The sequence below is a fragment of the Harpia harpyja genome, chromosome 2, assembly GCF_026419915.1.
Source record: "Harpia harpyja isolate bHarHar1 chromosome 2, bHarHar1 primary haplotype, whole genome shotgun sequence".
In the NCBI taxonomy this organism is placed as follows: domain Eukaryota; kingdom Metazoa; phylum Chordata; class Aves; order Accipitriformes; family Accipitridae; genus Harpia; species Harpia harpyja.
The window spans coordinates 16,625,557-16,639,414 of NC_068941.1; the positions used below are offsets into that span (position 1 = coordinate 16,625,557).

Consider the following 13,858-nt stretch of genomic DNA (forward strand, 5'->3'; position numbering starts at 1 on the left):
CTAAACACTACTGAGCAACAACTGAAAACATCAGTGTTATCCACATTCTTCTCATACTGAACTCAAAACATAGCACTGTACCAGCTACTAGGAAGACAGTTAACTCTATCCCAGCTGAAACCAGGACACAAGGCTAAGTGCAAAGTCCTGAACCAGGGACAGGGCAACCCCCAGTATCAATACAGGGTAGGGAATGAAGGGATTGAGAGCAGCCCTGTGGAGAAAGACTTGGGGGTACTGGTGGATGAAAAGCTGGACATGAGCCAGCAGTGTGGGCTCGCAGCCCAGAAAGCCAACCATATTCTGGGCTGCATCAAAAGAAGTGTGGCCAGCAGGTTGAATGAGGTGATTCTGCCCCTCTGCTCTGCTCTGGTGAGACCCCACCTGGAATACTGTGTCCAGCCCTGGACCCTCAGCACAAGAAAGACATGGACCTGTTGGAGCGGCTCCAGAGGATGGCCACAAAAATGATCAGAGGGATGGAACACCTCTCCTATGAAAACAGGCTGAGAAAGTTGGGGTTGTTCAGCCTGGAGAAGAGAAGGCTCCAGGGAGACGTTATTGCAGCCTTTTAGTACTTAAAGGGGGCTTATGAGAAAAATAGGGACAAAGGTTTTAGCAGGGCCTGTTGCGCTAGGACAAGGGGTAACAGTTTTAAACTAAAAAAGGGTAGATTTACACTAGATATAAGGAAGAAATTTTTTTACAATGAGAGTGGTGAAACACTGGAACACGTTGCCCAGAATGGTGGTAAATGCCCCATCCCTGGACACATTCAAGGTCAGATTGGATGGGGCTCTGAGCAACCTGATCAGATGTCCCTGCTCATTGCAGGGAGGTTGGACTAGATGACCTTTAAAGGTGCCTTCCAACCCAAACTATTCTACGTTTCTATGCAGCACTCACCTGCTCTAGAGGAAACACACTGAACATGCTCTTCTAATGCAGCACAGTCTGCTTTTCGTTTTATTTGAGATGAAAGTCAAAATCAGGTGTACAGATTTAATAAAAAACCCATGTAGTAAATTTTGCTTTTGCTGAAACAATAGCTGTCCAATGACTTTCCATTGCTGAAATCAAATGAATCCTTGTTAAATCATTCATGCTTCTTCCCACAATTTTATTTAAAACTTCCTCCTGCAACTAAAATTCTAAGTTGCTTGTATTTGCTGAAATGCCTATCAGCTTTACAAATCAACTTTATGAATCAACTTAGAAAAGAAAGCCTTTCCCATATGTCTCATAAATTGGACTCATGTACTAGTTTTCACAATCAAGCAGACAGGGGTAACTAGCGGGTCAACTTGTACTGACTTCAAAAGCTTTCAGTATGGAGAATCAGGCGCTTTGTTACGCTAATTGTTCTGATTTGCTAGAAATAAACATGCCCTAAAACAGCTTAAATAAAACCTTGGAGGTAGGGAACAGTTGGCGAGCCCTGAAGGTTCTGCTACAGAGACACAACAAGTAACATCTGACATTCCCTAGGGCGCTGTGCTTGATGCTTCATTTTGCTAGTATTTTTTTCAAACTGCTGTCTTATATAAGACAATGTCAATGGGCCTTGAATCAATGTAACAGGATCCTGCATTAAAAAAAAAAAAAAAATCATTTAAATGGCTCCTATTTGTTAAAGTGGAACCTCTAAACTTCCATGTTACAGAATTTTGCAACTACAGTCTTAGTTTCTCAAAAATGCAAGCCAACCAAAAAAAACCAAAAGAGCAAATTAAAGCAATAGACTAATTTGAGTTGTGATACGCATCTGCTGCTCCTTCCATGTAAACGGTAGGATTATGGTGCTTACCTGAAAGACCAAACTTGCAGAACACAGCCAACCCCTCAAAACATAGATCAAGAAGAATTTGATAAGAAGTATACACGTGCAGTGAATTGTTATTTTACAACATATTCCAGTCTATGCAAGTCTCCCAGTTCAAGAAAATTCTAGTCTAGCATTTCTCCAGCGAGCTGTATCTTTGCAGAGAGCCTGGCTCCAGTTCTTCTATCTTTACAAGCTGACTCTCCAAAGGCAAGGGGGACTGCAAGAGGCCCTCCTGCAAATACTGTGCAACCACAATCCCCTGACACTTTGACAAAAATTGATGTGCCCACTTTCCATAGCTTTGTGGCCACTCCCACCTGGCTGAACATCATCAAGGAATAGCAGTAAAGTGAAGGATCGGGAGTGTGTGCGTGTGTTTAAACTCTTTAGTGACAATTCCTAAAAAGTAAAAGTAAAAGTAAAATAAAATAAATCCAGAACACCAACAGAAGCATATTTGAACTACAGACATTATGATTTCTTGTTATTCCAAATTATCTTTTAAATTATCGTAGTTTTCATTAAATGTCAAGATTACCCTGACATGGAAAAAAGGAAGAAAATGAATTGCAATAACTTAAAGGTATAGTATAGTATAGCATCTACTGAACTAAAAGCCAGTCTCTGTTATAAGGTACTTGTTTTTCTGTGATTTTTGTTGTGGTTTTTTTTTGTTTTTGTTTGTTTTTTTTTTTTTAAGATCTATAGGGGGAAAAAAACCCCATAGACTTTGCAGACTTCCATACTTCCCACCCTATACTTCTCCTGTGAATGGGCAGTATTTTTTTCACATTTTTCCTGCTTTGGGGTTTAGACATTAATGTTATCATGAAACATGGCAAAACCCATCAACAGGTAAGAATCCATTACTAGCTGAGTTCTTCTGGGATTATGTGATTATGCAGATGTCACAGAAAAACTTATTAAACTGAATGAACGCACCATGGCCTGATACTAACTTCATGTAGTACAGCATTGGCAGGAGAGTCTCAAAATCTTGAAAAAAAAATCTGGAACGTGACACATTGCAATAATAAATTTAGCTATCTAGAAATTTGTATCTTTTTCTATACCGTAATTAAAACACAGCTTCACTCTAACCATTCACAATCAATTTCACATTTCTGTTGGTTAAAAAAACCAAACAAAAAACCCACTTGGCTAGTAGCGGGATTTAATCTGATGATGTGACTTGCCATGGCTTGCCATGTCTCTAGTTCCCATCAAGAGAAGGTCTTATTTTGGGTCATACACTTCCCCACTTACTTTTCTGGGCTTCTACAGAAGCACCTGCTGCTGCCCAGAGCTTCCTAATGAGCTGTTTAGAGACCAAGGAACAAAAGACTTGCCTGTATTTTCACTCCTCTGCCCATTATCAAGGCTCTCTAAGCACGGATGAAAGCACTCCTGACAGATCCCCTGCAATATAGGTACGGAGACTCTTATGAGGTCCTGACAACAGCTATCTCCAAAGACAGCAGCCTAGCCTAGCACTTCCCAGAACACCCCACGAAGTTATGAAAAAGATATATACAGGAAGGTTAGTTTCTCTGTCCCCTGTCTCACCCAAAGAATGTAGTAATGTACTTTTTCTTCACCATAGTAACAATAAACCAAAAGACTGCCAACACAACCCACTAAACCTGGGAAGATTTTGTGACTGCTAAGAATAACAGCTTACTAGCCATGGACTCATTTTTGTTGTCAATTCACATTGCTGATGACAGCCAAGCATAAAGTCACCCAAGCCTTAAAATGAGGTAAATCTGACATCAGCTGTCCAGCCACACAGGCATAGATAGCACTCCTAGTTAGCAAACTTTTTAAACTGACATTGTTACTTAGTTGCTCTGGAAGTCTGTGCTGTTGTGACTGGACTGGTTTTAACATGAGCTAATTTAAAGCCTTCTCAGATAGTCCTTCACCTCACTGTGCCCTAATACTCGATGTGCCATTTTTTGAATGGGAGTAGCATTCGGGTGTTCTGGCCTTCATCTTACACTAGCATTGTATTATCATTTGTTTTTCTTTTTCTTCCTCTTTTTAAATAGAATTTCTAATCCATGTGGTTTCAGTTAAACATAAGATATAGTGTCAAAAAATTAACTACAAGGCATGAAATACGAAATCAGCATAAACATTTTCAAGTGGATAAAGTCTTAATCAAAAAAGGAAAAAAAAACCCAACCACCAAACCCCTGCAATGACCAGTTGTGCTGAAAGAGGAATTCTCATATAATTAGGTGATAATAAACAGAGTTGATCAGGAATGCTTTTGGAATCAACTGCATGCAACATTTTACTTCATGACCTTGGCACAAAAAGTAAGTATGCACTAACTGCACCTGCTGATAACCCAAAATCATGACACATTGTTGGTACTGGGGAATTGGTGTATTACAAGCAGCACTGTGTGACCCAAGGACTGAAGTACAAAAAAATCCAAAGGAACCGGATAGCACAAAGGTCATGCATTTGCTAGTGATAACAAGGATATGTGCAATACATGGGGAATTGATCCACTGAAAAAAAAGAGGAAAACAACCTGAGTTACTACTGAAATGCAAAATGACTACATTTCACAAACAAGATCTAGCTGAAATAAAGGCAAATGTGATTCAGACAGCATTTCTAGGAAAGATGGGGACATACTAATGTCATAGTTCAAGGCACCAGGGTAAAATATTACTTATAAAATGCTAGTACCTGGAATAGATTTTATACACCTCCAGCTATGCATTCATTTTTGGACAAGAAGGCAAAACACTGTATGCTTCTGAAAGGTAATACATGCCCAAAACATATCAGCAGCATGACTATTTCAACAGAAAATGAGTTTTTAGACTCAAACATTAGCATGTAAATGCAAACATTTATTTTAAATATCAGTCTCCTCTGAAACCTACCTTTCAATTTACAAGACTGAGTGTATAAAACTGCCCAGGGATCACTGGGTACACCACTTAATTAAACATTTTAAGAAATAAATTAGCTTTTCCATGAAAAAGAACTAGTGAGAATGTAGAAAACTGGTTCAGGTGTATTTGAAATACATTACTTCCATTTCTTAGTAAGTGATTTTGTGCAACATTTAATAGGAATTTAAAATCTTGGAGGGATGGCACCCTTCCAAACAGAGATGAGAGCGATTTGCCCTACTCCACTATCTCCTCAAATCTGTTTGCTTACCATTGGACCTAGTCTCAGTCAAGACGTAGTAATGGACAGAATTCACAGCTCACCTTTGTACATTCGTATAAATCATGGTAGTTATTTTATGTTCTTCTGTAAAATGCAAGTTGACAGTCTGCATTGAGGCTTGAACGTTGGTGTTAACCCCCAAAGATCATTTCTTCCAAATGGGCATTTCATTTATTTTTAAATAGCATATCCATTGTTAGGAAGTTTTGTGTTGACTATCTGGATGGAAATGGGTTCTGCCTAGACATGCCCAAGAGACATGAGCCTTCTCAGCTTGAATAACCCTTTGGACGAAGTGCGACTAGGTATCAAGTGACTAGGTATCAAGTTTGTGAACTGTGAGGTAGAAGATCTGAATCCAAGTGGAACACAGGGGAGAAAAAACTGGTATAAAAGGGCATAGCATCTCCAGATAAGGTCTAACTCCACCAAAGTAATATGCAGGGCAAGGGCCTGATCTTAAACACTGGTTGTGGGCTGCTAGAAGCACACAAGTGTCCTGACAGCTTTTTAGCTTAATGAGAGAAGAGAGCACCTTGTGTAGTATAACTGAAATAGACAGCTGCATGTGATTTTTCTCATTTCTGTACACCTACCTCTACAACGACAGCTAGAAAATGTTCTGTTAATGTTCTACTACAGTAAAATACATTTATTCTTCTAACTTTTCCTAGCTTTAGAGTAGTTTCTGAGTGGCTGACAAGTCCCTCCATTATAGGGGCCAGTGATTTGCACTAAGTCTTCCTCACAGTATGCACCAGCCCAAACTAGGCTCCAGAGCTGGAAAGGCCTTCCACTACACCGTAGAAGCTCAGCTATGAGCTAGCAACACAACATCTCTGTTTGGGAATACAGATTTCCCAGTGAAAAATATAAACCAGTGTATGCTTCACACAAAAGGAGACAGCAAGGTCTGTGCCTAAACGCCAAGAGGCTCCCATGAGGCTGCAACAATCGGCAGTATTATTGCTCAGGGGGTAACAGAAGCATGTATGTCAGGAATGCAGAAAGCAAAATACTATTATGTTGGAAATCCCTTGCTGAACTTGTATGCAGTGCAGGTTTTGGTAATTAGTGTTACACAGAAGAAAGTGAAAATAAAAAAAGCAAGGATGTAATCCATTCAGTCTTTACCAAGAATATATAGAACCCAGAAGGACCTGACTTAAACCCAATTATATAATATATCAAATCTAATAAGGGCACTTGACTGAAGATTTCCCACAGACAGTAGAACATGCAGACATACTCATTCCTTTCCCTTTTTTTTTTTTCTCCTTCCAGTACCAGGAAAATGGAGGAAGTTTGTTCTTGTTTTCACTTTATTCTGAAGAAGTGGCTTAATTGTTTAAGTCCTAAATCATCAAAAACAGAGTGCAGAACTGCTTAAGATAAGCTGGGAAGTCAACAGTGATCTCAGAGTATTCTACCAGATAAAGTAAACATTAAAAAAAACACTAAAGAGGCTATTGATCTTAGATATTCCTCTTATATTTGTCCTACATTAAACTGTATCTTAGTGTTTTCCTCCTTTATAGTTTCTGCCTTAGATGGTAATTCAGAAAAGTGCAAGTTGAAAACAGTGTGTGTGATAAACTTGGTATAACCCCACCCACTGGCTGATTCAGGAATACCAACTGCAGCAATATCGACTGAGTATATCCTAGAGTAATTCTTTACCTTCTGATCTACAGATTAACCAAAAAGACCACTATCAGCAAAACCTGCTCAATCACTAAGAGATCATAAGAGAAATGTTAAACTAGTGCACTTCTTACTACAGCCTTTAAAGACTGGGAGTTCCCAACAGAAGTGACTGTAGATTTGACCAAGATTTTACACATGCCAGATTTCACTCATATAAACAGATATTTAAGGCACAAATATTCTAATACATTAGCCTGTAATAAAACTATTTAAACACAGCCTGCTAGTGCTGAATTCAAGATTCACAATCAAGAACCCTAGTGTCTCTGAAGTACTTCAGAAATCATTAAGTTATGGAGCTCTTTCTTTACAAAAATAGTTCTATAAATTTATATGCACCAAGAAAAATAAAGTCACAGGTTAACATTCATTAGGCTGTAAAGTTCTGTTACCAGAACACCATACTCGAACCAGTTACCAGCAGCAACAGTGCACTACATCAATAACCAAATGTTTAGTATTTGGGAGTCTGTGAAAAATTGGGAAATCTCTACTCTGACCAACTTTTGTACCTGGGAGGCACTTTTTGCACCAATAACACAGAAGTCTGGCAAATCAAGGATTCAAATTCTTCAGCAAATTAAAGTGTGCAGGTATGAACACGAGTGAATTAATTACGTGTTAGAATTTATGGGGGAGATCCTAGTCAGTTATAGTCTTTCAGATATAAATTTGAGCTCAAATTCAATGTTGACAGTATCCAATCAAGCCAAGTAATTTCAGATAGGTTTGGAAGGGATCTCAGAAGTTACTAAACTTGTAAGCATTTCCACTGGAAGCTCTTGCGTGACTTCAGCATACTTAAAAAAAGTAAGTCTTGTCCAGTTTTGGAGAAGACTTAAAACTAACTGATCCAGTTTAGGTGGAAAAGTATGAAACCCAGCCTCCCAGACTGACTTTCACATCTTGGTCCCAAAAATTAAAGCCTATTAGAAGTTCAAAGCCTTTTCATCACTCACTCAGCCTGTTCCCAGCAGGGAGAATTCAACCCTTTTACTTTCCTTAATTCTGACAGTTAGACAAATCATAATTAGCAGAACACACATTTTTATTTTACTCCATCCAGCTGTAACAGTAAATATGTGTATACACATGCATACTGTCTACTTGTCTGGCAGAAGGATGTATCACTAAGGCAATGCAGGCAAGTTCAAGTGGTCCCCCTACCAGGAGAAAGCTGGCTCAGTTTATTTTTTAACAGTGTTATCATATAATTTTGAGGACAAGATATTGTCAGAAAAAATAAAAGGCTTCAAAAATCATCATTTATAAAGCTATATCACGTATAGTTCAGTACAGAAACACATTCTTATGATGTTAATGAAGTGACACGTGAATAAATCGGTATTAACATGTTTTGGTACATTTTAAAACTGACAACTTCTAAAAGCTTTAAGGCATCTTTTCTTTTGACTTATCCTATAGTCATTAAGTTGAAAACCAGAGCACAGATAATTAGATACTATGGCGACAGAAAAAACTGCAATGTCTTACGTATATAAACCTGTGTAGACAGACCTTTTCAATTGTTCCTTCACTTGCTACTAAAGCTAAACATTCCTTCTGCAAGGTAACCCTGCTACCATACACACAAAAAAAAATAAATTAAGAAGTTGAATATTATTAAATTAAATATCTACCTGAGAGCTTCATGAGGAGCTCAGATGCTGCCTTGACTGACATGTCCTGCCTCATCACATTTGCCTGTGCTTCCTGTGGCTTGAGTTTCTCCTCAGGGATATTTGGAGCTGAGGCTTCAGACTCCTGGGTGAACACATAGCTGGACTGAGACAAGGCTGAACTTGCAGCTTCTTCATCCTTAGGCTCTTCTTTCACTTTAAATTTAGGAGTCAAGGGCTCTTTTTGATTTGCAGCTGTCAAGAGAAGGAAAGAAGTGAGGCTTAATGAGATATATAATATATAATCATAGAGCAGCTAGTAGTAGGAAGAAACCATAACCTGAGAAATGCTACAGTACATACTGGAAGCAAGTATGCCAAACAGTATTCACAGATGCTTCAAGAGGTAAACAAATTTCTGCATCTTTTGTACAAAGGGACAGTGTTGAAACACAAAACCTGCATGTACCAGAGCTCAAGAAACCATCCTTCTCCTCTTACTTTTTTTGCCCCTACTCCTTCTAAAAGCATTCCCCCGGTCATTGGTTTGTAGGTCTTCTATAGGCTTGATGGAAGTTTAAAACATAATTTCACAGGAGGGCAAATTTGCCAAAGCACACGGGTACTACATATTGAGTTCTTAGAGCATGGAAAAGAAGCAAGAGATGAAGAGCAGAAAAACAGGAAACTTAAGAGGGGAGTAAAAGGGAAAAGAACAGCAAATTCTTAGGTCCTAAACGTTGGTATTTGTTAAGAAAGAGAACAGAGGGATTTTCAGAAGACAGCTCTGCACTAGAAGATGCTATTAGAGCACTGTTCCAGGTTCTACATCCATAAAGAAGAAAGAGAGCAAGTTTAAAATAATCCTTTCAAATACTCCATGTAGGCAGCTGCACAGCCTCAGAGAAGGGTACAGAGACCTTGGGGCTGCTTAAGATCTACACACTGAACAATGTTATTCTTGAACAGTCTTTCTGATACCCCTTGACAGTGGTAGATCCTTTGCGCTGCTTTTGGTTGAAAGGATAAAACAAAGAATGCCTCTTAAACAATACTTCCAAACCCAAGCAATATAAATTCACAGGCAGACTGCACGACAAATAGGAGGCTAAAGAAGTTGCACTATTTTTCAGCAGCTTTTCTTATAATTCTTTATGTTTGACCATTAAGAGAGACTTCCTTCCCTGTCTCTTAGTGGCTTTTTCTTGTTCAAAATTTCACTTTAAATTCCCAGTAACACACAGCAGATGACTTGTTCAGTGCCCCAAACTTTGATGAGTTTACATCTTTCTCACCTCTCTAAACCTCTGTCTCCACAAATATGAAAGATAGAGCATCGTCCCCATTTTGTTATCTTTCTAAGCTCTCTCACCACTTACCTCACTATCTCTCCTACATATTTTTCTCCTTCCACATGACAATCCCCTGCCTACCCTCATGACTCTTGCAGATAAGCTCTGTCAAATCTCACTCGGACCATGTTAGAAGGATGTACCCCACCACCCCTTTCACAGGCTGCAGCAGGGCATTAGAAGCCAATGTGCATTGCCTGCTGCAGACAGCTGCTTGTTTTACAAACCCATTACACAAACAGGAAAAGCCAAGGAACTGGGATATCACAGGGATGGTAATATCCAACTGATGGGGCAGGGTACTAACAGGTCAAATCAACCTACCAAAATCCGGCAACATTCACCTGCTTAAGCCCTTGGTCTACTTTCTTCTCTACTTCACTGCTTCTTACCTACTCTCTAGCTCCTCACTTTCCTGGCTTATTTCCTCAGATACTCTCCTTCTCAGCAGCTGCCCCCAAATCAGACTCCTAGAGAATCTGAATTCCTGCATCCCACTGTGAAGTACTCACCATCTCACAGAGGCCTCAACCCTAAAATATGGGGTACAATTGCCATCTTTATTGCAAATAGACACTTCTGTTTGCTACTTTGAGCTTTGTTCATTTTCACACAATCCATTGTTTTGTGGTTTTCTTCGTGTTTGGGTGGCTTGGTTTTCTCATTTTTTAAAGCCAATACATTACCCTGTAACACAACACTTAATGTCTTTTCAGTTTATATTCCAGGGTTGTTTGATTTTTCTCCTTTCTTATTGGTTGGCAAGCCATTACCAAAGAACAAGATTAAAGCAAGCGGTATAAACAGCGTACACATAAGCAGCATGTACGTACACATCGGTGCTATTCACTACTTCAGAAATTAAATTACCTTATATGTGTAATTTTTAATATGACCTATAAACACTTTTACCAGTATTAGGAATTGCTTTTTCCTTAAAAAAAAAACAAAAAAAAAAAACCAAAGCAGAATATGAAACATTAAAGCATGCTTTAATTCATCAAAATACAGGTTAAGGCTCTCAAACCAATCTTAACTTTACCAAGGTACTTACAAAAAAAATCCATCTATCTTCTTTACCCAGGCCTACATCTTTCTAACTCAGTCTGTTCTGGGGTTTGACCCGGGGTGGTGGTCACCAGAAAAGACCCAAACCTTCTATGTCACACTACCTTTTGCATTCCTTCTCTTTTAAAATATGCCACTCTAGCTGCTACTGAGATGAAAAATAGCTCCACCAGGAGCTGAGTGCAACTGATAGAGAGCATTCTGCCTGAACTTTCAGAGAACTTGGAGAAAAAAAATCTTTTCGATTTATTCATTTCAAGAAAGTATTAATTGAAATTGTCCCAGAAAATAAAGGAAACATGAGTCTGAGTGAAGAGGTAAAGACGATCCACTGAGAACAATCACTAACCTGTGAAGCCAGTTATGTTTCTGCCCATGAACCAGGGCAGAAAATGAACGCAGTAGAGGAAGCACTATAGACCAGGACAGCATACACTTTTACCATTTAAAATACAGAGGTGATATTAAACTCACATACGTAGATCAGTGTAAGTTTGCAACCATAGACCGTGGTCCATTACAAGCCGGGTTAAGAACAATGTAAAAACATCCATAAACAAACAGAATCACTGTAACAGAATTCATGTAATATCACAGCCTTAAGCAAGGAACTTTTTTCAGAGTCAGGCGCTATAGTATGCAGTGGCAGATGCCTTATGGATTCCCCTACCACAAGAATGGAGGATCAAAGGGGGCACTTTTGGAAGAAATTAGCATTTACTAAACCCTCTTATCACCAAGCCAGAATCAGCAGCCAATCTGACCCAATCCAAGGACAAGTGTCCAGTGGTACTTCTATGCTCTTCATCCCAGGGTATTCTCAAACTCTACTGAGATGAAGCCAAGTTCTAATAGCTCAGAGAACCAAAAATTCAAGGTAGGTCACATCAGAGTTTAAATAGTTTCATGATCGTGACACACTCAGAATGACTTGAATGGGGCATCCATTAACTTTCCCTCCTTTCCTATGTCTCACTTTCCCCTTCTCTCCCTACCCTACACATTAGCTTTCCTACTGTGAGAGCACATGCTGCTATAAGCCTCTGCTCCCTCACACTTCTGAGACGCCACCCCGGATAACAATGCTAAAACTACGCTGACAACAAAACTACCAGCACAACATCAGCCATAATCTAAACAAGCTCTTCATGAGATCTGTATACTCAGTTTGTCCCTGTGTGTCTACAAGAAATCACCTATGAGAAATATAAAACATGGTCAGGGTCCCACAATCCAGAGGAAGTCCTGAAGATGTGCATTTGGCAGTATTACATGAAGGGGAAAAGAAACCCAGACTATTGTTCTTACCTATGTTGCTGGTTCTGCCTACTTTAGCTGCTTTCCTTTGGACAGAAGATAGAATTAATAAATTAGGAAAGAAGTAGGGGTTTCTTTCTTTAATTAACTGACAGCACATTCCTTGAACTGACCACACTTTCCAAAAATCAAACATTTCAATTGTAAACAAATCACAAAAATAGAAGAGTGATTTACCTCATTTTTCTTCCCCCAGAAAACAAAAACAAATAAAATGAGACAGCTATTCGGTCAGTTTCAACCCAATTGCTTCAACTAATGGGGCTTTTGCTTCAATTAATGGGGCTTTTACTCTTTCTTGAAATACATTAAAGCAGGTTTCAACATAAATGAAGCCTAAATAGAAGGACAAATAAAAAAAGGGGGAGGCTGTCCAGTCTATAAGACCCATACATTAAAACTACAGGGGAAAAAAACCCCACCCAAAACCAAAAAACAAACTACCCCAAAACCAGCAAAAATCCCACCACTCTTGCCTCTGTCCCATCTCGGATCCACAATCATGGGCAAAATTGCTAACATATGGGAAATAGCAACTATGATGCATCCACTAGTCATATTAGGGAAAACAATAAACAGATGTAAGAAAAACATTGCAAATAAGGGAAAAAAAAGTTGACTGAGACCAGTTTTTAAAAAACCCTATGATTGAGGAATCTTTTAAAAATTAGAACTAGACAAGGATTAAAAAGATGATGTTGAAGTCTATTAAAGTATATTTGAACTACAAAATTATTACTCCCCAGAAGGAATATCTTCTATCTACATACAAAAATAGATACACATACATATACTTAATTTGTATTTAATTTACATTCATTCTGAACTGCAATGAGAACAGACTGAAGGATGTGTTGCCTGCAGACTGAATTCAAAAAACCCAGCAATTTAATTTTGAAATATGCAGCAAGGAAAAAACCAACCCACCCAGCAAATGCAACCAACAGGCAGCAGTCTCTCAAGCAGGGTTGATAATTCTCCATTTGTTCCATTCCATATCCAGAAAAAAAAACAGATCAAAGAAGATTCCAGAGTGCTGATTTTTATCTTCCTGGCAACTGGAATCATTTGATCCATTTGGCAAAAGTAGATGATGAAAGTTGTAACACTTTCCTCAAACTGCCAAATGCCACAAGAAAAACTTTGGTCATCTGCCACTAATCTGAAACACTGCGAGATAGAAGCTGCTAACTGCATCAGTCCACTTACGAGGATTTCTAAATGCTCAAAATGTTTGTAATTGAAAGGTGAAAAATGGGCTGATTACTTCAAGCCAAGCTCAATGTTACAAGTCACAATCAGCAAGGAGTTGGTCACTGTTCCATCTGTCTGAGCAAGGAACATGAGGAAGAAAAAAGAATCCACAACAAAAACGCTGCCACAAAAGAGGCCATGAGAAAAAGCATCTACAGAGTGTGGGTTGAAAGGAACTGTGATGAAAACGCCACAGTACACCGCTGCACCACCATATTATTTTACAAGTGATGCCTGACTACAGCTACAAAGATGAGAGATAGCAGGCCAGTCACGGCTAAGGGAAAGGGGGAAAGTGAGGACCCATTGCAAAAGCCACTGCAAATTGAACTGGTCTCCTTGAGATCTTGCAGGAAAATCTTCCTTTGTAATTCTCCTCAGAGCCACCATGGCAAGAGAACCATGGCATAACTTCTACCTGAGGAAGAAAGGACAGTGTTTTATCCAGGTCCTACTGGAACTAGAGCATTTGAATGACACAGGGAGCCTTCTATTCCAGGTGGTAAGTTGTGACC

At 39.1% G+C, this 13,858-nt stretch overlaps 1 protein-coding gene across 5 annotated transcripts in view; it reads right to left on the reverse strand.

The window, feature by feature from the left end:
• ZNF827 (zinc finger protein 827) overlaps window positions 1-13,858 on the reverse strand; it is a 115,791-nt gene that overhangs the window by 48,674 nt on the left and 53,259 nt on the right. For all 5 annotated transcript variants that reach the window (XR_008239534.1, XR_008239533.1, XM_052816636.1 and 2 more), the window contains exon 5: window positions 8,374-8,607. Coding sequence is in view for 3 of the 5 variants with exons in the window: in XM_052816636.1 (XP_052672596.1) it covers window positions 8,374-8,607 (234 nt within the window). In the remaining 2 variants the exon portion in view is untranslated. The remainder of the gene's footprint in view (window positions 1-8,373; window positions 8,608-13,858) is intronic.